At 42.7% G+C, this 24,838-nt stretch overlaps 1 protein-coding gene across 3 annotated transcripts in view; it reads left to right on the top strand.

Annotated features, from left to right (window-relative positions):
* The window catches only part of ZNF536 (zinc finger protein 536), a 273,010-nt gene extending 262,986 nt beyond the window's left edge, over positions 1-10,024 (top strand). For all 3 annotated transcript variants that reach the window (XM_069868170.1, XM_069868169.1, XM_069868172.1), the window contains one exon: positions 6,661-10,024. In XM_069868170.1, the coding sequence (XP_069724271.1) occupies positions 6,661-6,896 (236 nt within the window). In that variant the 3' untranslated portion in view covers positions 6,897-10,024. The remainder of the gene's footprint in view (positions 1-6,660) is intronic.
* The last annotated feature ends 14,814 nt before the right edge of the window (positions 10,025-24,838 follow it).

Genomic DNA, 24,838 nt, shown 5'->3' with positions numbered 1-24,838 from the left:
GTCAGGGGGCTGCCGTAGCTTTAGGTGTCCCGTGGGTGACACACAGCACAAAGCCTTAGCTTTGGTAGGTGAAAGTGTTCCCAAGCCTTCCTAAAATGCAGAGACTTACCCTTCTTTTGTGTATGCTTCTACAGTAAATCATCACAAAGGCCTCACACAAGGCTTTCTGGTTTTATGGCTTTTCCTGGTCAACATGAAATAGAGAGTTTTTAAAATTTAATTTCCTTTTTTTGTAATGTAATAAACATATAAACTTCACAGAATATTGTAATTTTCCCAGAAGAGCATCTTGGTTGGTCTTGGACCTGTGTGTAAATAAACATATACTTTTCAATTGTTTTATAAAAAGTTTTATTACATATATGGACCTGATTGGATGTACTTTAATCTGTCTGGTATTTGGGGAGTTTCATAAAATGCATATTTTGAGACCAATAAAGTGGAATGGCTTGATCAGAGCCATTATTGTCTATTGGACAAATATATTTATTCAGCATTTTCCCATCCATACTGTTATGCTCCAGATCCAAATGGCTGCTTTAGAGCCATTCTGCCCTCCTGGGTAATGCATACAGTGCTGAGGATGTTTGCTGTGGATAGTAAATGTATTTATGAAAATTTATACATTAAAAAAAAAAAAGGAAATAGTTCCAGCCAAGATTTAAATGAAAATAGTTCTCCCTTTGCAAACGCTTGGCACTGCGCTGTAATAGCGTTACTTTAAAATGGCAACGTTCACCAAGATGCTTGCAACTCTGAGGCAGTTGGTTGGGCTGAGGACACCATGAGCTGAGCCCAGTGGTCACTGCCAGAGAACTGGAGATGCTCAGAAAGTCTTTCTTCCAGTTATCATTGTGTGCTCTTGCTTCCGAGGCAGCACACACATCATCTGTTTAAAGATGGTTGTACGTCAAATATGAGGAAACAAGATTTGAACCAGCTCTTCCTAGGCAGCACCGGGCTCACTGAAGGTTGGAATGCAGCTTGCTGGCTTTGTGCTGCAGCAGATGTGTGATTCCATGAACTGTTCCACTAGGAATGGTGTGGGACTGTGGGCATCTCGTAGAAGAATCATAGAATCATTCAGGTTGAAAAAGACCTCTAAGATCACAAAGTCTAACTGTCAAATCTTGGTGCAGGAGGCAGTGACCATCCATCTAAAGCCACTGGTGCAGGTCCTGCTAGAGTCCTGGCCATGGCTGGAGATGGTCCTGGCCATTTGGGATTGCTGCAGCAGCCCAGGAGGCCAAGGCCAATTCTTCAGGGCCCAGCATCTCAACTCAAGAGATTTGGCTCCAAGAATTTCAAACCTTTGAGGCTTTTTGAATGTTTCTTAGTCAGGGAGTAATTTATTTGTTTTAAAGAGGTAATTGCTGTTATTTTCAATTTTCACTGAGGGGATATTCTCAAACCAGGCAAAGAAATCTGAAATGAGTTTGCCGTATTGCATTGCAGTTAGTGCTATAGCCATTGGCCATCTAAGGAAAAACATTCTGTCAGATAATCATGGCCATTTTTGCATTTTAAGGGAACAAATGCCATATCTAAGAAACACATTTTATTCAGGACTTAATTATAATTTATAGTACATTGCACAGCATTTGTTTTCTGTTCATCATTTTATTGCTCTTCTGCCTTTTCCCTAAATTTATGCATTAAATCGTGTGTTTGTGTGTCTGTGTGCATGTATCTGTGTGTATATATGTACACATATGCAATATAATAAAAAGTGGTGTAGTGGGGACAACAGACGGCTTGTGTGTGATGTATTATTGGCATTTTTCTTTCAAATTACCATTTTCTTGCTGCTTTGGGAGAAAGCCATGGTTTTGCTGTGATTAGTACACTTTTAACAATCTGGAATAAATTCCTGATCTTATTCATGTGACTAGTCCAATGCCCATTTTTCGCATTTCAGTGCAAGCCCCTACATATGTGCCTGTAATATCACAAAAATAAGATGTTTCTTTGTGGAAATTTTTATAGAATTTGAATGCCAATCAAATATTTTTAGAAGTGAGGAATTAATGCGGCTTGACCACGTAAATGATTTTTTTTAATGAAAAAGACTTTAGTATTCATCTCTCTCTCTTGTTTGTGTTTTCCTTTGTACCGATCTTAAATAATGGATCTGTATCAAAGTTAATAGATTAGTAACTATTTGCAGCATTTGGATTGCAGTAAGTAACCCAGTGACACTTTGTTGACATTGACGTTTCACGTGTTCCAATAATACATTTTGAGTTTTAAAGATAAGACAAAGCAAAACAGTTTTGGGAAGTGTTTGAATCCTGAACAACTCATGGACAATGGCTTTGTTTAAATCCAAGGACCTTGCTTCAAATGTCCTAAGCCCCAGACCTTGAGATCCGTGTCTTTCTGAAACTCTGCATTTTCTGACTCCGTTTGGCTGATGCACCATGTTGGGCTGCATCAGTCATGCCATGTTATGAAACCTAACGCGATGCGACTGATGCAGGCTGACACGACGTGTCACAAAGCAACATATCAGATCACAGACTTGAAACAAAAGGAAACAAACTTTTCTCAAAGCCTAAATTAATGAAGCAGCATGTATTTTTAAAAAGGTGGACTAGCTTCAACCGTTGAGGGATTTTTCTAAATACTGGTCCCACAGAAAAGTTCTCCATCCTGACCACCCCCACCCCCGCACTCCTTCTCTCTGGGCTATGGTCCGAACTAGAGAAGATGATGAGCTTAGGTCCTTTCAGCACGGCTGCCTTTGCTAGGTCTGCTCTGGAAGGTTTAGATCACTTTCTGAGGACAGAAGGTGCTGCAGAAGATCACCCTTCCTGGGGAAATCTGCACCGTCTAAAAATGTTCTTTTGAATCTAGCTCATGTTGTTGCCTTTGTAGCTATTTTTCATTATTATTTTCTGCTGCTCAATTTCTTTAGACTGTCAGCTTCCATCCACAGGATTACGAAGTCTCTGCGCATTCACAGACTATGAGGGTGGTGAAACACCAGCACAGGTTGCCCAGGGAGATAGCGGAAGCCCCATTCCTGCCAACATTCAAGGCCTGGTTGGATGGGGCTCTGAGCAACCTGATCGAGTCAAAGATGTCCTTGCTCCTGCAGTGGGGTTGGACTAGATGACCTGGAAAGGTCCCTTCCAACACAGAGCATTCTATGATTCTCAGAACTTTGCTCCACGGCAGCATTATTGCAGCTGCAAACTATATATTGTCCCCCATCTACATCAGAGAGGGATGCACCATGGTTTGACCCTCGGTGGCCCACCTAGAGTCCGAATCTCCCTACCACAACTGCAATGCATTACGTGTTATCTCCTGAACTATCAGGAAGAGTCTGGGTTTTTTTTGTTTTTGTTTTTTTTTTTTTTTGAAGGGCTTTCACATCATTTTATTGGAAGTTACACAGTGGGTAAAATATATATGAACTATAGCTTGCTAAGAAAGAACCTACCAACCACTGCTAGATAAAGCGTTATAAATTTATTGCCAACTTATCTGGGGAGGGTTATTTTAAGAGCCTGCTGCCCACAACAAGTTTTTGAGCTAAAATTAATGGATAGGTTACTTAAGAGAAATGGACATTTTCCTTCACCCCTTAGTTACAAGCAAATTGCAGATATTGTTATCTTTGCAAGTGAGAATAATCTCTGTTTTTTGTACTACTTCTGCTGTAAACAATGTACCGCTTGCTTTCCTATGACCCTCGCTCTGTATACATATTTATATATTATTCATACCGGATTAAAAATGGATGTGCTCTTTACCACAGTTGTACTGCATGGTGACAATACAAATTAACTTATTGTGTACTTACTTTTCATAAGGCAGTGATGTGAAATTTTGATGGCCTGAAAAAGTAAGTCGTGGGGGAGGCGATGCAGAACTGAATCCTTGTAGGGGCACTTTATATTGTCTGATTTATTAAAGTGCGTTGAATTAATAAATGGCATTCTCTGGGTGGAGAATGGGTTTGAACTTTGTTTGCTGGTGGGCGAAAAGAGTTTGCTTTTAGCCCAGCGCATCTGAGGTGGTTAACTCCATCCATGCTTCGTGGATTCCTTGTGTAGAATTTGTACTTTGCAGGGAAGAATTAGGATGTGATTTAATGGTAGCTACTTGTGGACAAAGCACGAAGAGATGCTTGGTGGCAGGAAAGAGTCCAGAACCCAGCTGTGAATTCTGGTGACTTTATCCATCTCTGGTAAACAATGAGGGAGATGTTGTGTTTCTGTAGGTTATTTTTTTTTCCTCAGTTTGCAAATACGGCTAGACTTTCTGAAGCAATGCAATTCAGACTTTCTCTAGCCTGCCTTCCAACCCAGACAGTTTTGAGAGTGCTTCCAGTTTTCAAAACCATTATATTCAATTTTTTTCAAGCATATTTGTGCTTCTGTATTGATTTTAGGACTGACTGTAAGAGGCACTAGGGACACCTTCAATCACTTTGTTGACTATTTTCTTATGTCTCCCAGCTTAATTTTTTCTATAAAAGCCCAACCCAATGTAACATCATCTATGTAGATTTCTTCCATTGCTATTGCTGTGAAATTTTCCGCTGAAATTTGACTTTGTAATGATTAGCGGCTTACAGATTTAATTTCTTTTTCCTTATGAAGTTGTCAGGGAAAATGTTTGTCTTTATCCCAAGAGAGAACTAGATCAACCCACACTCCATCCCAAATTTTATGCATAAACATGCGTGTTGGAGGTCTTGGTGGGTTGGTCACGGTTCTGAATGTCTTCAGTTTATAAAAGCAAAGGGTAGAGGGGAGCTTTCCACCCTCGAGAGAGGAAACCTGCCTGTAGTTCTGGGGCACAGGACATAGGTAACTGTGGCCTTGACTTAACACTTCTTTCCTCTGGGTAGCAAGCAGTATGTTTTGAAGGACTCAGCCTTAAAGTGGTAGTTTTGATGTTACAGTAAATATGACAGGTTTTTTTAGGAACCCAGAGCACTAATGCTGGCTCAGGTAAATTTACTGTGCTAGAGATGCTGCTGCTGGTGTGCCAGCAGCAGCATAAGGTTAAAATCAACAGTTATGAAGGGTCCCACCTCTGCTGGGACTGCAGCAGCATTCCCGCTCCAGTATTGGTAACACTGGACCAGTGCACAAGTGTCTATTTGCCTCTCTGTTAAATTCCCACCCAAAATCAAGCTGAGATGATCCTCGCCCCTTCCCGCACAGTGGAAAGCATAGTCCTCCTCCTCTGCTACCCTGGCATCTGGTTTATGCCTGCTAGGTACTACCACGACAGCCAAGGAAAATGTGCTTTTCAAATGTGGAGATAGGGTATTGTTTTTCACTTATCCTGGCTTTATGTAGATGGTCTGGCACATTTATTTATTCATTTATTTGAGCAAATTAAAGCAAGCTAAGTGCATTTGACCTCAGATGGTCCTGGTTTAAGTTAATTTGAAAGGCAAAGCTCATAAAGTTCCAGTAAAACACATCAACAACTTCCCAGCATAGGTTGAAATGCGATTGCTGAAACATAACCCCCAAAACCAGATACAGCATGGAGATTCAGAGTCACAATAATCTGAAAAATATGGGCGAGTGTATTGGTAGTCTGACTGAGAAGTGATGTCTTTCATTCATGCCTTCGTCCTGTAGTTGGTTGCCGTTTCACCCACAAGAAGTGCAGCTATCAGATTTTGTGCATTAACATTCCTTTTCTAATCTAGCTTGGACATTTGATTTTAAAGCATGTGATAACCTCAGGCCCTGGTCCAGCAAACGCTTATGTGCTTGCGTATCTTTACGCGCAGGAGTAATCTCACTGGAGTAAATGTTTGCAGGTTTGAGGCCTTGGTTATCTTAGTCCGTTATTTCTTTCCATTAAAAAGTAATCTGTGTTATTAAAATAAAACATGCAGTTCTTTACTCAGAAACCCACCCAAAGACGAAGTGTGTTTATTGGACTTGGGGTCTGCACATCGTCATCTTTGAATTGCACTTCAATAAAAAAGATAATTAACAAAAGTAAAGGGCGTCAGTCTCGAACACAGTTGTGCTGTATTTACAAGAGTTCAGTTTGGATTGCAGGCTGATGGATTTACAGCCGACTCTGCGCGGGGAGATCAAATGTCTGCTCTGCTCCAGAAAATCTGAAGCAGAGACATTTAAAAATGCCTTTTCTTCAACTGGGCATCATGTGAACAGCACAGATTTCACAGAATCATAGAATGGTTTGGGCTGGAAGGGACCGTGAAGGTCATCGTGTCCAACCCCCGTGCAGTGAGCAGGGACATCTTCAACCAGATCAGGTCACTCAGAGCTCCATCCAACCTGCCCTTGAATGTTTCCAGTGATTTCTTGTTCTTGCGGAAAGCACGTGGCGATGGGTTTTCTGCAGGGGTACCCAGCACATTAAGGTCTCTCAGGCTGTGCACAGGGTGGGTTTGCTGGCAAAGTGTATAGAATCATAGATTCATCAGGTTGGAAAAGACCTCTAAGTCCAACCATACTTGTCTGCCACAAAACCATACCCTTAAGTACCTCATCTCCCTGTCTTTTAAATACTTCTAGGGGTGGTAACTTAACCACCTCCCTGGGCAGCTGTTCCAGTGCCTGACAACACTTTCAGTGAAAAATTTTTTCCTAATGTCCAATGCACTGCACCCATAAAATAACACCCTAACCAGAGTCTGTCTGCCTGCAGGTCACAGGCCTTTCCAGTGCAGATACTGCCCGTACAGTGCCTCGCAGAAGGGGAACCTGAAGACCCACGTTCTCTGTGTCCATCGCATGCCTTTTGACAACAGCCAGTACCCCGACCGCCGCTTCAAGCGCTCCAGAGTCGACTCCGAAGCTTCTGGGAATTTGGAGGACCCTGCAACTGGCAAAGCTGGGAGCTCGGCGGAGCCAGCCGAGGAGGGCGGCAAGGTCCAGGAGTGATGCGGCTGCAGTAGCCGTTCACACCAGGTTTGGAAAGGCGTCTGGGGGAGGGTTGGCTACCTGCCTTCGGAGTGAAAGAATAGCATGCAAACTCCCAGAAGCATACAGATGCTGAAAACAGTCAAATATATGTATATGTACATGGACGCACACGCATATATATATATTTGTGCACACACAGAGATGCTTGGTCATACACACATTGAATATATATCTACACACGCACACACACAAAGAAAATACTCACATTCCAGACGTGTGTGTGTGTGTTTAGATATATATATATATATACATTGCACACACGAAATAAATTTCCAGCCCTTGAAGATGGCTGCTAAACTGTTACCTGGCAACAAGTACTTCCAAACAATGTAGGTGGGATAATAAAGTGATTTTAAAATGTTAGGAGGTTGTTCGTTATTTAAAAAGCAGGGCAATTTCAAACTTTAAAGTGGTCTTTGTCCAAAAATAATGCTCTTAACAGAAAAATGATACTGTCTAAACGATTTAGTGTTGCCTTGAAGATTGAGGGGCTGTGTTTTCATTGTTGAAAACACCTTTATAATATGACACCAGCTGCTGTCATTTGCCTAGCATAGTAATGAGATGTGTTGGTCGACTGCCATGGTGCCAGTCTGACTGGAGCTGTCATTGCAGAGAAAATCAATTCAAGTGGTGTTGCAACTGCAGTGGAGGAGAAACCTTAGCCGGCCCATGTGCTGGGGTCAGTACTGCCCCATAGCGAAAAGCATTGCGATATTACATTTTCTTTCTTTTTTTTTTTTTTTAATTTGAAATACACAGCCAAATGACTCACTGGTTGGCAAAGCTCTGCAGCCCGGTGTGCGATTGCAGGTTTGAAATGGAATTCCATTTTTTTGTAATCATCTTGCAGTATTGAGGGAAATGCTTTTATTCTTTTTGGGTTTTCCTTGTTGATGAAGAAGTAAGTTGCTATAAAAGTAGAAGTACAATATATAGAAATATTGTTTAGTGAAACTAGTCGGCCTTATCTGTAGAAGGTGCTGGTGAGAAACAGAATTTTATTGCATAGAAGGTTGGTAATTTTTTTCTTCTTTTCTTTCCTCGTTGTTTTATTTCAAACTTCCTTTAAATTCCTTATTGGGTTTTTTTTTGTTTGTTTTTTTTTTTACACTTGAATGAAGGATTCCCCAGTCACAGTTAATTTTCGTGTGTTAGGTTTTGTAAGTGTTACAGACGTAGTGCAGGAGTTTCTTTGGGAGCAAGCTCTTATAAAGCTGCTTGACCTAAAATAAGAATCCAAACTTCCTGCTCTTTGTCTCTAATGAAGAAAAGTGGTTTAGCTGATATTTCTTTGTTTTTTTGTAAAACAAATGTGTTCTATATTTTTGCAGATTTTAGCTTTTTTACTGATTGGATGCTCCAAATTTAGTAAGGTCTTTGCCACATAGGAAGCTTTTGAGAGACTGTAATGAACCACATACTTAAAGACGTAAGAAAAATAACTAGCGGTATATTCTGAAATTCTCTGAATGGCATAAAATTTTAGCCTTCCAATGTACTTCCTTTGACAGAAGCAAAATTGGTGCTGTTTATTGTGATGGTAGAGAAATATTAACTTCTTCTAAAACAAAATAATCCAGACTTAAAAAAAAAAAGAAAAAAAAGTTAAAAAAAAAAGTCAATATTTCTTTGCAGGCTGGGAGCACAGAGTAAAACCCCAGGGCCTTAAAACTTCAGCTCTGCCTAAAGCAGTTTACAAAAAATACTAAACTGCAATCAATGTAAATAAAATTCTTAGCGCTACCCTGAGACTGGAAAAAAGAAAATCTCAGGCTAATAAGGAATACGGTTTGCATATGCTGTCGGAAAGGATGTCATCCAACTGAAGTTTCAGTTTAAACGAGGTCACTGTGTAACTTGGACCCATCTGGCACAGAGCAAGCTGCTTTTCTTGTTTTTCTAGTATAGTTCTCACTGCCTTACTTAAATCGAGTTGATAAACTTAATGCAACTGTTTCTATGATCCTAGATAAAGGATTGAAATGTTATTGAGACTTTCTGACTGTAGTAAGCTTTAGGATTTTAACTGCACTACTGTGTTTGGTGACTGTGTCAGTCGCTTGCTTTTGTGTGTTTGCGCCGCCTTCGGTATCTTAGCAAAAAAAAGAAAAAAGAGGAAAAAAAACCCCTGAAGCCACCCCCCACATTCCATTTTCTTGCACTTTTGGAGCTCTTTCAGTATTCTTTTGTGTCTTCTGAGCATTTTCAGATACGACAGGCAATAATTCTGTTTGTGACACTGGACCCATCTCCCGCTCCTTGTGATGTGTGTGTTGATTCCATTTGGTCGGGTGCTACTGTCCCTCCCCTCCCCTCTGACATCGCCCTTTCTTCCAGAACATTTGTAACTTGTAATCCAAACAAGTGACAGCAGCAGTGATGCATTGTCAGTTCCTGAATATCATCATGCTTCTCATATCTAAACATGTCAAGTTTTCTCTCTGTAACTTCTGTAGTCTGTGATACTGGTCATAATACTGTCTACATTCCTACGCAAAGAAAAACTTCTATCTTGGAGGAAATCTGAGATCAATAGAGTAGAGGATTTTGTTGCTATGCTTGTAACAATTAGAAAACTTTGTATTTAAAGTTTATTCTTGGTCATTATTTATTATTATAATACATCAGTTGACAGAACTTTATTCTGGTATAGAAGTATTAAAAGTTGTTTTTTCAGCAATGACTGTTTTCTTTCTGCTGTTAGAATAAAAATGTCTTTGAAGCAGTACAGTTTTATCCAGTGTTTTACGCAATAAAACCTCTACCTCTGAAAAAAAAAAAAAGAGTTTTCCTACTTGCTTATGTTTATTAGGAACAGTTAAAACATTATTTTCTGCAGCTTTGTCAGATTTAAGAAAAAAAATTAATGTCAGTAAATTCACAGTTGTTAGGCAGTTTCTGGAGTGTATTATGCTGGGTGTGTGTGCTCAGTCCACTTATTAATCTGAACAAATCTATATACAGTATATACATATATATATTATATATATTGTGCTTAATTAAAAGACTGTGGAAATCTGTTTTAGCATGTAGTAATAATTGTTTTATATACTACTACTTATGTACTATAGAAAAAGTCTTGGGGTCTATCAAGCTTTGATTTGAAAGTGTTTGAAGTGTGTATCATACACTATGATGTATAAAGTCATGTTTTCACATTAAAAAAAATTGTTTGTATAGATCATATATTTGGCTTTAGAAAATCGTGAGGTTTATTGCTATGGTGCATGTTAAGAAAGCTGCCCCATGCTTCAGAGAATGTGCAACCTGTTCTCCTGGGTGAATCCTGGTTCTTCCCCTTTAAGGTTTGAGAATAAATAAATAAAGGATTTTTCACTTCTTAGGAAAAGTAAAAAAGTTAAAAAGAAAAGGTGCACCAAATGTGAGAAACTACAGCAGGTATGGGGAGGAGAAACAGGAACGTGGCCTTGTGAAAAGAAAGCTGAGAAGGAAAACACATCTATAAAGGGGAGATTTTCACATTGTCTGAATCCCGTTGCACGTCCATGGAAATTATCGCAAACACAGTCTCCATTGGGGCCCTGGATTCCTGCTGGGAGCGTAAGTATCTCCTCTAGGAAGCACTAACGGTGGCCACCAAGGGGCCTTGTACTGCTGCGTGTGGCATCAGCCGCCCAGGCAGCCCGTGGGGAGGAAGGTTGGAAAGAGAAAGGCGGTTGGGTCCCCTCAGTCTGTTTGTGGGGAGTTTTGTTACCTGGCAGCTGATCAGGGGTCTTCGTGGTGCAGGCGGTTGGTGTCTTGGTGTCTTGACCAGTCGTCCCACCTGACGTCAGAAGGCTGCTCTCGGCTCTAAGAGAATGTTTCTAGTTGAAACTTTTATAAGGACTATAACGTGTCTGCTGTAATTTGGGAACAGAATATTCTCCCTGTCTGTTCAACACCTGCGTTGTACCAGCATATTATAAGCAGCTCACCTCGTGCATCGCAAGCATGACACCACGGAAAGGATTCGGAAGGACTGTGGGTTTCATTTCTGGTTATCGCTGCTTGGCACGATCCACCGTGCTGGGAGGATGTTTCCGTGGGGAAGCACGAGGAGGGAGAGGAGGGAGCTGAGGCTGAGCTGAGCTGTCATACTGAAAATGTCACCCAGCGGGGTGGCCGCAAGGAGTTCTGCGGCTCCTCACCTGTTGGTGTCGCTTGGGGTGGTGTCTGGGGGCTTTTGCTAACCAAAAGGGTCTCGGTGAGCAGGAAAATTGCAGGAAAAGAGGAAGAAGAAAATTTAAATGATCCCAGAGTGAACTGTTTTGCTGTTAATACAGAAATACAGAGCAAGACACATTTAATGGGCTCTATTTTTTATTATACTATGCTGAATAATTAAGTTTGAGGCTAAGTGTCACATAGATTTATCTTTTAATTAAAAAAGCATGGTTCACGCATATTTGAGTGGTAGTCCAAATAAATGCAATATAGAAATTTATGTTTGTTTATCTAGGTGTTAATTACCTAGAGATTGTTCTGGATTACTTCTTTTTATAAAGTGTCATAGGCTCATGTCACAAGTAATAAAGCTTAACAGTGGAACCTTATCAATTTGCTAACTATAACACCAGCGTGACCTGGAGGAAAGGGAAAAAGAAAACCCCACACGACCAACTTTGGAAACCGCTCTCTGCGTGCACCCCGTTCAAGACATAAAAACCACGCCGTGAACAAAGCAATCATTTTGAAAATGTTCTCGTAAGTAAAAGTACAGATATATCTTCGGTGGTTTACAGCCTTTCATACATGTAATTATTTATATAACACCGGGTTATTTATGCCCGTGCACCCCACGTCGGGCAGAGACAGACACGGTGAGCAAGGAAATGCAGTTTACCTGGTGGGCGAGCTATTCATTTAAAGGATGAAGTAACACTTACAAAGACTGAACACTATATTTAAAGCGAGATGTAGCAGATGTAATTTTCTTAATATTTTAAAGGTTTTACGGTGTTGCTAGCAACCAAGAGGATGGGAAAAGCAAACCGAAGCCTAAAGATAAAAGAGCATTCATTACAGTGGTGCAAAGAGAGGGAAAAATTGTGTACGGACACCAATTGTTCATCAAATCCTCTGTCAGTCTGCTTTTTTTCTTTGTTCAGGACCAGAATTTATATTACTGCTCCACCGAGCCACGGGGAAGGATGCTGAGTGCAGGCAGAGAAGGCAAACTTCAGAGCACACGCAAGCTGAGGGGTTCTCCACCGCCAGCATAAATCCAGTGCCATTCACTGTGTCACCCTGGGGGAGGCTCTGCCCCCAGCATTTGGAAGACTGAGACATCTTTTTCTTTTTCTCATAGGTGCAACACCCCCCCGCCCCCTCTCTTTGGGGTTAATTATTTATGTTTTTCATAGGGTTCTGATGATTTCAACTCATTGCAGGTTCCATGCAGCAAATGTATCCGAGAACCCTCACTTACTGATATCGCAGAGAAATCAATGAAAATTACTCTTCATGCTCACAGTCATTAATTCTTACTTGATATACAAAGACTCAAAATGTGAAGAAGGCTGGAAGCAAGGGTTTCGTCTATTTATTACTCATCAATTACCCATACAGATATAGATACCACAAGCTTTGTCTCAAGTGCAGGCAGTAGCAGTAGGTGAGTTACGTCTCAATAGAGGAGGTTGGAGGTAAATTTGATCTTTAAAAAAAGCTGCTGAATATGGGAACCTTAGGGATAACTGAAATATTTTAGATTTGAAAGGACTGAAATGGATAGATACGTATATATATGTAATAACTGTGTGTATGTACACACATTGCCAGCTCTTCTTTTATTCAGAACCTGATTTAACCCCTTAATTCCATATTTAGTGTCCCAATGTCTGATTTTCAACGCTTTAAAGAAGTGATAACATTTCTGAGCATCAGCTAGTTACTGAGGGCAGAAACATGGACTAAGGGGTTGAAAATCTGAGCCATGGGATGTGATGGATCACTGCATCTCCTGAAATTCCAGCTGTGTAAAGTTGAAATCACTTGATGGTGAATCAGGCCTATTATTAATGAAGGTAGAGTAATAAGCCTTCTCTTTGAAACAGAGAATTTGTGGAGAAAACGTGTCCTTAAATTGCATGAGATACTGCAACACAGAATATGTGATTTTTCTAGGCTGTGTCACTGTGCTTCCTTATTATTTTTTTAGGTTTTATTCTTGGGGGATTGTTTTCTCAGTTGTTTTCTGTTTGAAAGAAGCTGATGCATGAATGAGTGAAACACAAGCAGTAATAAAGAAAAATGGAGCTATTAATCCCAACAGAGAAAACCTTTCGTTTCTTAAGAATTCTTCACACAGTATCTGTGAGTGTAGTACATTCGTCTTCGCTACAGAATTAACGGTTCCTGACTTGTGCCAGTCCTCACTGTGCTGTTGATGCAAACCAGCTCCCAGCGCAACGGGAACAGCGTTCGGGAAGGGTCTGCTCCCTGAAAGACAACTGGGGGTCTTCTAGGGAAAAGTTCTGATGTCAAAAATGTAGGTAGCTCCAAAGCTGTGTATGCTCAGTCTGTGTTTTACCAAGGCAATGCGGACTTTCCCCATGGAGCAACATGTTCCTATTCATGTGCCAGTTGCCATTCGTGCGTCTCCTCTCAAACCTCACTGGTGGCGCTGGCATCACCGAACCCAGCTCGCCTGTGCGCAGAGGGAAAGGCTCATTTTCAATTAGCTTTGAATAACTGGAAGGCTTGTTCATTTTTTTCCAAAGCCATTCATCCACCCTAAAGCCTCCAAATGCTATTGATTTACGGGAGAAACACCTTGTTCTTAGTATTATAAATGTTGATTCTTTAATACCTGCTCCTTCCATGGATGTTAATGGCAAAACACCTCTGATCTTCCAAGGGAGCAGAACCGACGTCTGAGTGTCCTGTCACTGCTCAGTGGTATTTGCTTTAGTAGAAATGTTCTTGCCTTCCCACAGCCTTATGGCCATGTTTGTTTTCAGTTCCCTTCAGTGAATTCAGTAATCTCCACGTGAGCAAGAGTCGGTTGAGCAGCCTCGTACATTTGCAGTTAAATCATAAAGGCTTAAACTAATGTATAAAAGTGCCCACTCCTGTCAACATTTATGTTTGACCAGAGTGTGAGTGGGATGTGGAAAGGCTGCCTCGTGCTTTGGGCTCCTTTAGGAACATCGAGCACCCAGCGTGCCTCGCCCAGTGAAAATGCTGAACTCTCACGGCTTGGTAGGGGCTGGGAGATGCGGGTTTGCTCTCTGTCCCTGACCGGTCCCCAGCACAGCAACTGCCCAAACGCAGCCAGCGAAAGGAAATGGGACATTGCTCACTTAACCCAAGCGGGAGAACAGCGTCTCCACAGAAAACCAAGCCCTCATTTCTTCCAGTTAAAACCAGCACGAATCCCCAGCTAAGATCAAAAGCAGTAAGGCTGGGGGGCAGTAATTCTCACTCCAGTGAGAATGGAAAAGTGAGCTAATGTGGGACAGTCTTTGGCTCAGAGATGAAAATTAGACGTTATTATGTCTTTATTTTCAGCTCACACTGAAAATATTGTTTTCCTCCAATGCTTCAGAAACTCTTCTTTCAAAGAAGTGCTGCACTGACTGAGGGATAACAGAGCAAATGCTGCACGCCGACCATCTCCTCAGCCCCAGCTCTGTCCCAGACCAGGTAGGCATCAGCCAGCTTCTGTCTGCAGCCGAGAAGGGCAGTTTTCATTTTATCAGACAGAAGCACTGCTGGACCATGGTGTGATGATCCAGGTGAGATGCTGGGCTGCTCCCTCCTCCCTCGGGCCCCAGAGAGAGCTTGGACCACCACCAGCAAACTCAGATTCATGCTTGTAGGGCAGGTAGAGTTGTATACCAGGAAGGGGACAGAAAGATGAGAGGAGAAAAAGAGAGAAAGAAGAGAAAAGGAGCCATCAAGCTCATCTTTCCCTTCCTTCCTGTAGGATGTAATCCCTAATTTTCACAAATGAGGAAAAACAGTCACAGTGCCTGTCTAAGTATTTGAATTTACCACCGTGGTTCCTCTGTGCATTAAAAAAATGGCAAAAATATCCAACAAATATCCAACAATCCAACCCACAGTAAATTCAAATACTGAATTGTAATGTTTGCTCGGTTGCTATTTCCTAGAAGCAACCAACGTGTTAATCACTAATATATAATTAGATGTCATTTTGGAGCAATTCAAAATCAAACAAAATCTCAACATGCTCTGAACATGTTGTGGAAGTTTACATTACAATTAATTTATGATTACCCAAATGTGCATCCAGTGATCTTGAGTCTTCCTTCATACATCACAAAGAAAAAAAAAGACAGCTTCTGTTTCCACACACCTTAATGCCAGGAGGCCCCCAGAGAAAAGGTTCCCCTTTAAATAAATGTTTTATTTAAATTCTGTTTAAATAGCCGAGCGTGAGATGAAGCAATGAGATAGATTTGATAAACTCGCCCCTGCCTATCCTTGGACCTGGCTCTCTTCTTCTCCTTGTTTTTTTCGGTTTCTGTAAGCATTTGGTTTTTCTTTGCTGTCTCTTCAGCAGACAGAAAATTAAGGGAAACGGGTATTATTTCACTTCACACCAATTCACTAGAGCCACGAGTTAATTGCAGCACATTTTCCTGAAGGTGAAAAGAAGTGTGTGTCCTTTTGTCCCAACAGCGAGCCGGTGCCATGAACTGCTGAGGGTTCCCAGCCCTGTCAACATCGAAGGCACGAGGATGGCGAGCGAGTCCTGGGGAATCCTGGCCGCGTTAGCAGATGCAGCCGATGTGCTGAGTTAGGGCTGTACAATAATCACACGAGCTGTTGTACCAGGGCACGGCCACAGCAGTCACAGCAAGCGAAGTTTTAAAAGCCCCCCCGCTCCCGTCCTTTGTTGGAAACAGGGATAATGTACATAAAAAGGTCAACAAATGGCCACACTTTACTCCTCCGCATCTAGAATAGAGAAAACCTTGCTACTTCTGTTATAACAAGCTGCCAACTGATGTCTAGTCTTGCTCTTTCTGTATGTGTCCAATGTGCAAACACAGAACAGGGAGGAAGATTAGTTTGGGTGTGAAGCGAGAAAGTTGTTTTATGCTTTAATTGCCCATAATGAGCGTGGCAAACGCTGAAAGATGCAAGGAAAAGTCTTGTCCAATAATAGAGTTCTTTATTACCTTAGGTTCCCATCTTCCTAACTATTTCGAGGATGTTGTTAGCAGAGGAAGGCATATTTTTATTTAACATCTTTATTAATGAGCTAAAGAAAGAAAGAAGTAAACACACTAATTGCATTTGCAAATGACAGTACATTAGTAGCTATTGCAAACATCACCGAGGACAGAAATAACAGCGGGAGAACTGGGCAAGAATAAAAAAAAAATAACCCAAAGAAACACAAATTTGAGTCTGAAGGCAGAAACACTCCATGTTTGGAGCAGGGGCAGGAAGGGTCGGGCAGCGCGAAGCACTGGGGCAGGGGCTGAGAAGGGACATTTTGGGACCTTAGAAGCCACCTCCAGCAGGGAATGGAAAATGAGGTTTTTCTTTCTTTTTTTTTTTTATTTTTTTAATTGAGAGGGAATCATGAACCTCATCACACCTGGAGTTCCTAAGTGGGTAAAGAGCAGCAGGTGTGGCGTGGCTGGTCAGAGCCTGGCACCTGCCCAGCCCCAGGTGTTTGCAATGACCCTCCCACGCTATAAAAGGGTCACGCCCAGCACACCTGAGCTTGGGGAGAGGGGGCTGCTGGGGGGAGGAACTGAAGAGGCTGCTTCCAGGGGTGTCCCTCATTGCTGAGGAAGTGTGGGTGCTTTGTTTGTGGCTCTGGTAAGTTGCCTAAATGCTAAAAGTTAAGAGGGAAGAGAGCTGTGTGGGATGGTCTGAGAGAGCCTAGGAGCAACGAGGTAAAACTGAGTACGGGCAGCTCTTCTAAACTCTTTAATAAGCTCTCAGGAGAGCTGGTCGATGGGAGGTTGCTCCAGTGGCTTAAAATTAGACTGGGTACAAATGGGAGTGATGTGCCTGTGCCTGCTGCCGCCTGGTGCGGAATGCGCTGTGGTGTTGGGGTGCTCCTTTCTTACCTGCCCACTTTGTTTGTGGTAAAGGTGGGTTCTCTGGCTTAGGCTGCTGCTGGTTACTCTGCTGACTCTCCCTAAAGCTGCAAACTCTCATTAACCAAGAGCCATCTAATGAGTTGAAACGTGGGAAGCAACCATGGATGCTCATGTACCAGTGGAGCAAGGTGTTGGGTGTTGTCCTTGCCCTGGTAATGATTTCAAAAGGGAAAAACAAGCCAACATTCTCTCGCCCAGCCCCCCAGAGCAGAAATATCCTGTTACAGCCCATTTCCTATGGGCTTTCCAGTCACAAAGTTCCTACTTTAAGCTGCGGCATGTGGATGTGGTGGGGAGTTTCAGGCGCTGTGCGAGGGAGCAGGCTCGCTGTCCTGAAGTCCCCCTTCCACCTGAGACGGGGACAGTGTGCGCTAACGTGTGTGGCTCTGACAGGCTGGGATGGAGCCACACATCAACTCTCCAGTCGCTCGGTGTGAAGGCGATGAGGGCCACGCACCTCGATGGCACCGCGCGAACGATGACAATAACAGTTGGAGCTAACGCCAGTCACGGGGGTGACTTTTGCTGTGGTGTTACTTGTGCAGTGGCAATTGAATTGAAGCTGCCACATCAGTTTGCATTAGGCTGCTTAACAGCTGATGTGGTTTCTCGCTAGCACCGCGAAGGGGAGGGCGTGTGGCACTGGGAGGGCTCAGGTGTCCAGTGGGGACTGGGGCACAACTGCAGTCAGACACAGAAGTTGTAAGCTGGCTGTCTGGAAAACAATCTCATTTGAAATTTGGATCTTAAACTTATTTTCCCTCCACCCCAATAGATGGTGAGGGGGTAGCCTGTGAGTGCTCTGCTGCAGAGAGGCTGCTGAGCATCCACGGTGGCCCCAGCGCACTCAGGGCATGGAGCTCACCCTGCCTGGAGCCTGTTGGGGGCAGAGAGTTGTGATGAGAGGGGTCTGTGTCCTCTGCCCCTCGGCGAGCAGGAAGGAGGGGCTCAGGGTGGCTGGGATGGGGCCAGAGCTGCGTTGGTGCCTGACAATGCCCGTGGTCGCTCCTCATCCCCACCTGCACACGTGCTCACCTCGGGGTGGGAGGATCAATATCTCATTACCTATGGCCTTGCTTCTCCAGAGCCGCACAGTTTGTGGGGTTTAATGTAATATCCCCACTCTCCGAGACGGCAATATCTGAAACACGGATGTGAGCAGCATAAATCCATTTTTTTAGTGAGGTGAATTAGCTAAGAAGCTTTATTTTTTTCCAGTTGTAGAATTGTTCTAATGCTTCTTTTGACCAGCCTTGGCTTAAAAAAGACTTCATCTTTAAAAATCCAATTTTACAAACAGTTAGTCTTTAGTGTGGACTGTTGCTTTTTAGTAATTTGGGGGAAAAAATTAATGGCTGATATATTTAATTTTCAGACACAGCTACTGCATGTTTAAAGCATCCTTTTTTATAATTTTATTGTCAACAATATAGGCTGAACACTGCAGAGATATTGCTCTTGGAGGCGTGCGAGATTAAAATCACAGTATTTCTGAAGGGGCTGTTAAAGTGTCTGCGGAGCATCCTGCTACTGCTCAGCTCTGAACTCGGTCAGTGAATGTGTACTTTAAATATCAGTACAACAGCTTGTTTTCCAACTAGACAGGAAGCTCCAGATCTAATGTTAGTGTTCTTACTGACCTCAAAAGAGGAGCTGCGCTTGTTTAGCTTTCATTTTACTTCTTTCTTTAAATATGGCTAAAGAGCAAAGGCTTGGAATCTGCGTAGTGTAACTAGAAACTAATGGGTCATTAATGTAGAGTTGGATCTGCTGTAGCTCCAGGGCATGGTGCCTCCATTCTGCCTCCCTTCCCAGGACCTACTTTGAATCCTTTTATATCTGCATCTCTCACTTATAAGGGTTAGTGTGTGTTTAAGCTGTGAATGATGGTTAAATTCATTCCTGCATGGGCAATGCGGTGTTCCTTTAAAGTAGATCATGATTCTGTATGGGATAAATAGTGTTCTCCAGCTGATGTGCTTTAAGGCTAATGAGCCAGAGTCTACCATCTAAGAAGCTAGATAACAAGATGTGTTTCTCCACTGGTTTCTTCTGCTATACTAATGAAAAGCAAGATTCCTTTCTGAGAGGGGAAATACACTTCTGCGATTCCTATCTAGTTTCAGGAATTTTATTCTCTTACTCTTTAAGACTTGTTAAAGTGTATAGGGATGGGTGTGCTGGTGATTTGGGTGATGGAGAGGTTTTATGTGGTCTGGAGGTGCATGTGAAAGGCAGCCCTCCAAGCAGGCAGGGAGGAGTCCCCTGCTCACAACCCCCCTTGGTCTACCCTGCTTAGCTCTCTGCACTGAAGATCTTGCTGTGCATTTGTCACAGCAGTACCCAAAGCCCATCAGGCATGGGAATGCCGTGTTTGTGCAGGGAAAACTGAGCATTGTCTTGTCAGTGTGGGAGGAGGGAGCTGAGGACAGGAGGTGGAAGGCAGAGCAAGGTGCTCCTGCACAGGTGAGCCTCTTTCTCAGCCAGTGTGTGCTGGACTCTTGCCCCATGGCTGTGATGGGACCTCCTGGTACTCACCAGTCCTTCAAGCAGTTGTACAGCCCAGGGCTTTGCAATTCCAGATCCAGGAAACTGTTTCTCCCCAGTCTGTGTGTTTATTGTGGTTCAGAGTCCTGCCAGTTCCAAACATGAGATGCCTGTAGACCTGGCTTAGGAAGCATGTGATTAAAAGAAAAGATTGAAAGTAACTTTCTTGTAGTTTTTTGACCATTAAATCTTCCTTGCAACTGTCAGCTGGACAGCTATGTCTTCAAACTAGTAGCAGGTCTCTGACTCAGGCTTTAAGTTGATCAGGGCTGTGGGGAACACTGAACCCCAAGGTGGGTAGCATTTATTTGGAGAGGGAGCAAAAAGCCATCTGTGGTGTGTGCTTATGAGGGTGTGCGCTGCATGCATTCTCCAGAATTAATGGCTGCCAGAATGTGTCACAACATAACTGCACAGAGGGAAAGAATTTATAGCATATTTTCTGTGTCTTCCCAGTCTGAGGCATTTCCTGACCCACCTTTCTGTGGGAGGCTGCTGCTCTCTTGAAGATCACCTCAATTCCAAGGGGTCCTCTAACCCGGGAGCGCACCTGAAATACTCTTTGGTGTTGGCATTGCCCTAAAGCATTCTGCTTTGTGTTGTCATTCCCTTTGGAATCCAAGTACTGAGAGCTGTTACATCTTTAAAAGCCTGCAGAGTTTGAGGAAAAGTAATTGGTTTGTTGCTCCAAACCTCTTGGTGGAATTATGTGAGAAAAAAGCTTTTCAACTTAATTTTCTGTCTATATTTGGAGCCCTTGGCATGAATTCAGCCTGCACCACGTACCCACAAGCTCTGCGAGTGTGTGCACTGAGTATTACTACACCGTTTCTAGCTGGGGTAGCCAGCAGGACTCTCTGCTCGGTGCAAGACTTTTCCACTCTGTGGAGCGGCTCTTTTACGCGGTACTTACATGGCAAGTCTGTTTTTCATCTTTGCTAGTAAAGTTCTTCAATTGCAGTTTTATGTTAATGTAAATGCTAATTAATGCTGTATGTTAACTATGCATAGTGCTTTCCAAGAACAAAAGGAACCAAATCCCAAATCGTATCTTTCTTGCCTGTTCTGACTTTGTGGGTTTCCTTGTTTATTTAGCTGTTATACAAAAGCCTGCTTGTTTCGTGCTGCAGAACATCCAGGTTCATCTGCTGTAGTTTTGGGAACCACTGAAATGTCTTAAAGTTTTTCACCTACCTTGAAGGTAAAATGTGCTGTTTCAGTAGGTGAGAGCCTGGTAAGGAGGCCAAGGGTGTTCTGGTGGTTGTGCACAGGCTGTCTGCTGCCATCAAATGCCACCATCCTCCAGTCTTCTGGCTCCCTCACCAAGCAGAGTGGGTGCTCTGTGGTGACAGGACAGATGGGTGAACGTCACTGCAGTGCTGCTCACCTGATGCGTCATTGCAGAGGACTTCTTGGGGGCAAACTTGCATGGTAGCAAAATGCGTAATAACTAACGGATGGAGGTGTTATGTGGTTTATTTTTCCCCAAAGTTTCATCACTCCAGTATGAAGCTGTAAAGTTTGATGCTGAAACCAACTGCCTTAATGGTCTCAGCCTAATTCATTCTGTCCTCTGCTGAGCCAGATGGGCTTGGACCTCTTCCCTTGTCTTGGCTGTCAGAAGCACCTGAATTGTTCTGTGTGGAGCTTTTAGTGGGCTTCTTGTGTCTTTCTTGCCGGGCAGGAGGAAAACCTGCGCCACAGTCCTGCCTTGTCCATGGGCGCCGTGTGGGAACAGTGGAGGGCAGCTGAACAGCCAAACACTTGTAAAAGCTGCTGCTTGGTCAAAGCAGGAGAAAGCTGAAATTTGCTTTAAACAGCCCTTGCAGCTCTGAAATATCACTTCTCTTGTCTAAGTGTTTTCCTAACTACTTCAGCCCTTTCCTTCTCATGTTTCCACACTCACTAACATGAATTTTGGAGTATGGTTTTATCTGATCTATGGCACAGATGCATTTTTCCAAGTGTTTTGTATCAGGTGATATGGCAACTCTTGTCTTTGAATAACTTGCTTGGAAGAGTGGAATTGTATGGATCTCCAAAACCCCCTCCTCTTTCTGGAGCTTAACTTTGAAATAATTCAGTTCATGGTTTAATCCAGTGACTTATATATGCTAAGATCTCTGCTTACAATTCTAGGTAGGAGAGATCAAGCAAATCTGGGTTAAATATGCCCCTTGTTCTAGCAGAGCCTCTCTGGACATTCACTAAACTTACCTTCAAAGCAAAGCTTACTCCTTTGGCGTCTAAACCAGCCTGTTTTCCCTGTGAGTCTCATTGATTGAAGCTGGAGCAGGACTGAGCCCAGCAGCTGCAGCGCTGAGCTTTGCTTTTGGTGATATTGACAAAAATTGTGAATAAATCAAAGGCAATGCAGGCATTTTGGTGAAACCAAAGACCATTTCCAGACACTTTCCTGGGTTTCATTAGATCTGGGCAGGCGATTCCTCACAAAATAGTGATTTCTACTTATCCTTAGATGCTCTCAGCTGTTGAATCCAACAATTTTTTTATTTAAAAAATGGCAAATGTGTTGGGGACTGGGTCTCCTACTACATAAAAAAATCCCTGATCCCTTAGTTCAGATATTGGAACTGGAAGTAACATGCAACTTTCTGCTTCTGACTTCCATTAAATATGGCCAAATTGTATTAGATCATCATCTATAATTAGGCCAATTTTTCCTAATCTTTGTTGAAATGGGTTCAGTCTGGTTTACGAATGAACACGGCTCTTTTTTTTTATCTGTAGGCTGCAAGCTTTCCACTGCCCAGCAATACATGAATCAATTCCATAGTAAGCTAATGTATTGCACATGCTTTGCATTTAGGTAGTTTTAGCCTGAAATGATTCTCTCCAGGCTCTCTGCTCTTCCCTGTGTAGCACGTGTGTGGTGGGAGGGTTTGTGTGGTAATGCTGCCATTAGAACTTTTGGATGCCCTTGTGAACTGTTGCAATAAGGACCTTAATGTGTCCATGTTTAAGATAATTATTAGTACTCAAAAGAAGCCTCCCAGGAATGGTGGCTTTTGTTACACCGTGGCAGCTGAGTAAGGCCTTGACATGTACGGTCTCGGATTACAAAACTCTACTAATGTTTTTCATACAGTAGATGTTCTTTCTCATACCTAAATACGCTCATACGGAACGCTTGTCAGTCTGAATGCTGAATCCTTTCAGCAATGACAGAGATCTCTTCTGATATCACTCTTCAATCAGCCTTAATTACTACTCCGAGCCTAATCTCAAGGTCTCCCTAGGTGTTGGTATTAGCTAATATTTCAGTAAGTAAGGCTAAAGATAACGCTGTCAGTCGTGTTTGCCTTTCAAGTTGGTAGCTCTCTTTTCCCTGCAGAACGCAGTAGGGCTAAAACCTTCTTGTTTAGCTTGGGGCAAAACACACCCTGCAAAAGCTGGGAAATAAGCTAATTTTTCCAATGAAAGTCAGTGCCATTCAAAGAGGCTCTTGCATCCTTACACTCAGGATACATCAAAACTGTACAAATATTGGCAACCCCAGCTTATCGCGTATGAGATGGTGCAAGAAAACCAAATTAAGGGAGGATGCTCACAAAGCCTTCACAGTAATGAAAGAACTGCAAATGCTGCTTCATTTTCCTGTACTTGAGTCACTCAAAATGAGGAAACTATTGTAGCTTTCATTGGTTGGGTTTCTTAGGTTTTAAAATGTTAATATTTATGCTGCTTGATTGTCTGTTATAAATACCCTCAGAAATCCACGTGGGTCCCTTTTTGGTCCAGACAGTTAAAATGTAAGTAGCCTGAAAGTAGCTGAATACCAGTGCTATGTGCAACTTCATCAAAAGACAGAAAGAAGGTGCTCAAGCACTGGATCTCTTCTTCCTCCCAGGAAAGAGTTAACACAAAGAAATAAAATCAGATATGTGTAGCCTCCAGACGTCCATTAAAGTGCAGAATGCTGTTTTCTATCACAGATTATATGCCAGATGTTCAAACTATCTCTAATCATTGCAGATGTAATGGAGTAGAATGTTGCAGTTTGTGAGTTTACTGGCATTAATTCTGTATACTGCACAAGGGAAAAGATTTTAAATATATAATTATATCTCATTAATACTCAGGTTTTATTTCCTTTCAATGGAACAGGACTTATTAAAGCAACCATTTACCGCATGTTTTCTTTTAGTGTTTGGCCCCAGCATAATCCTGTGTGCATTGTACGTGTAAATATGTACTAACCTGGGTATCTAGAAGCATACAGTACTCTATATAATTCCACTGGTACAACCCTCCACTTTTTATATGCTTGAGATGTTTTTATAATGTAAATTGACAGGGAAAAAGATCTTATACAGTACTGTTCAAGCCACATGCTATCTGACTTTTTATGGAGAAGAACTGTAAAAAAATTTATCTTTTAATGGTATTTATTCAGTTATACTAGAAGAAAATTGTGCAGCTATGTGAAACACTGGGTTACTTTCATCCCCTTTAACTGCTGCAGCCTTGTCCTGGCACCAAAGGCAGGTACAGGAGTGGTGAGAGGCTTGCTGAGGGTATTCCTTTGGAGTTGACGTGCTGGATGCAGGGGGTCTGCCTCCTCCCTTGCCCCCAAACACACACAGCATGAAGGGATGCTCCTGCTTTTCCACTCTTCCTTTCTTCTCTCCTTCTCTGTGGCGTTTGGGGCTTGGCTTCTACCAACCTGTCCCCACACAGCACAGGGTTTGCGTTGTCCTCCATCCTCTGCTGGGGCTTTCTGCCTGACGCAAAGTGCAGCCACATCTGAGAGAGACTCTTTACACTCAGTCATGGAAATCTCTGCCAAAGTGTTAGTGGCCCTTGGAGGGCCGTGGACTTTGCTGTCCTCTTTCAGACAGCAGCAAAGCTGTGAGGATGGACTTTATGTGGGATTCCTACACCTGCTTTCAGGAACAGACTCTCATTCGTGATTTCCCCATGAGCCATCCCTCATTTGGATGATAATTTTTATCTTTTGGCTTTCACAAGTAGCCTCAACTTATGTAAAACATACCTCTGGTTCCAAACAGAGCCCTTTCTAGGAACTATTTCTACTATGTCATCATACCCAGCAGCTCCACAAACACAGACTTTCCTTTCCCAGTCCAACAGAGAGCAGTAGGAATCATAATTGGGTTTTCTTGCGAGAGGCCAGGCAGCTCAAAGTGAGTTTCCCAAGCCCTTGCAGAGGGCTGGTGCCCAAGGTGGGACAGCTGAGTGTCGGTGCTCAGGCACCAGCTCCCTCCTGTTGCTGCT

Source organism: Phaenicophaeus curvirostris, chromosome 14, assembly GCF_032191515.1.
Source record: "Phaenicophaeus curvirostris isolate KB17595 chromosome 14, BPBGC_Pcur_1.0, whole genome shotgun sequence".
In the NCBI taxonomy this organism is placed as follows: Eukaryota; Metazoa; Chordata; class Aves; order Cuculiformes; family Cuculidae; genus Phaenicophaeus; species Phaenicophaeus curvirostris.
This window is presented reverse-complemented; position numbering and strand designations above follow the sequence as displayed.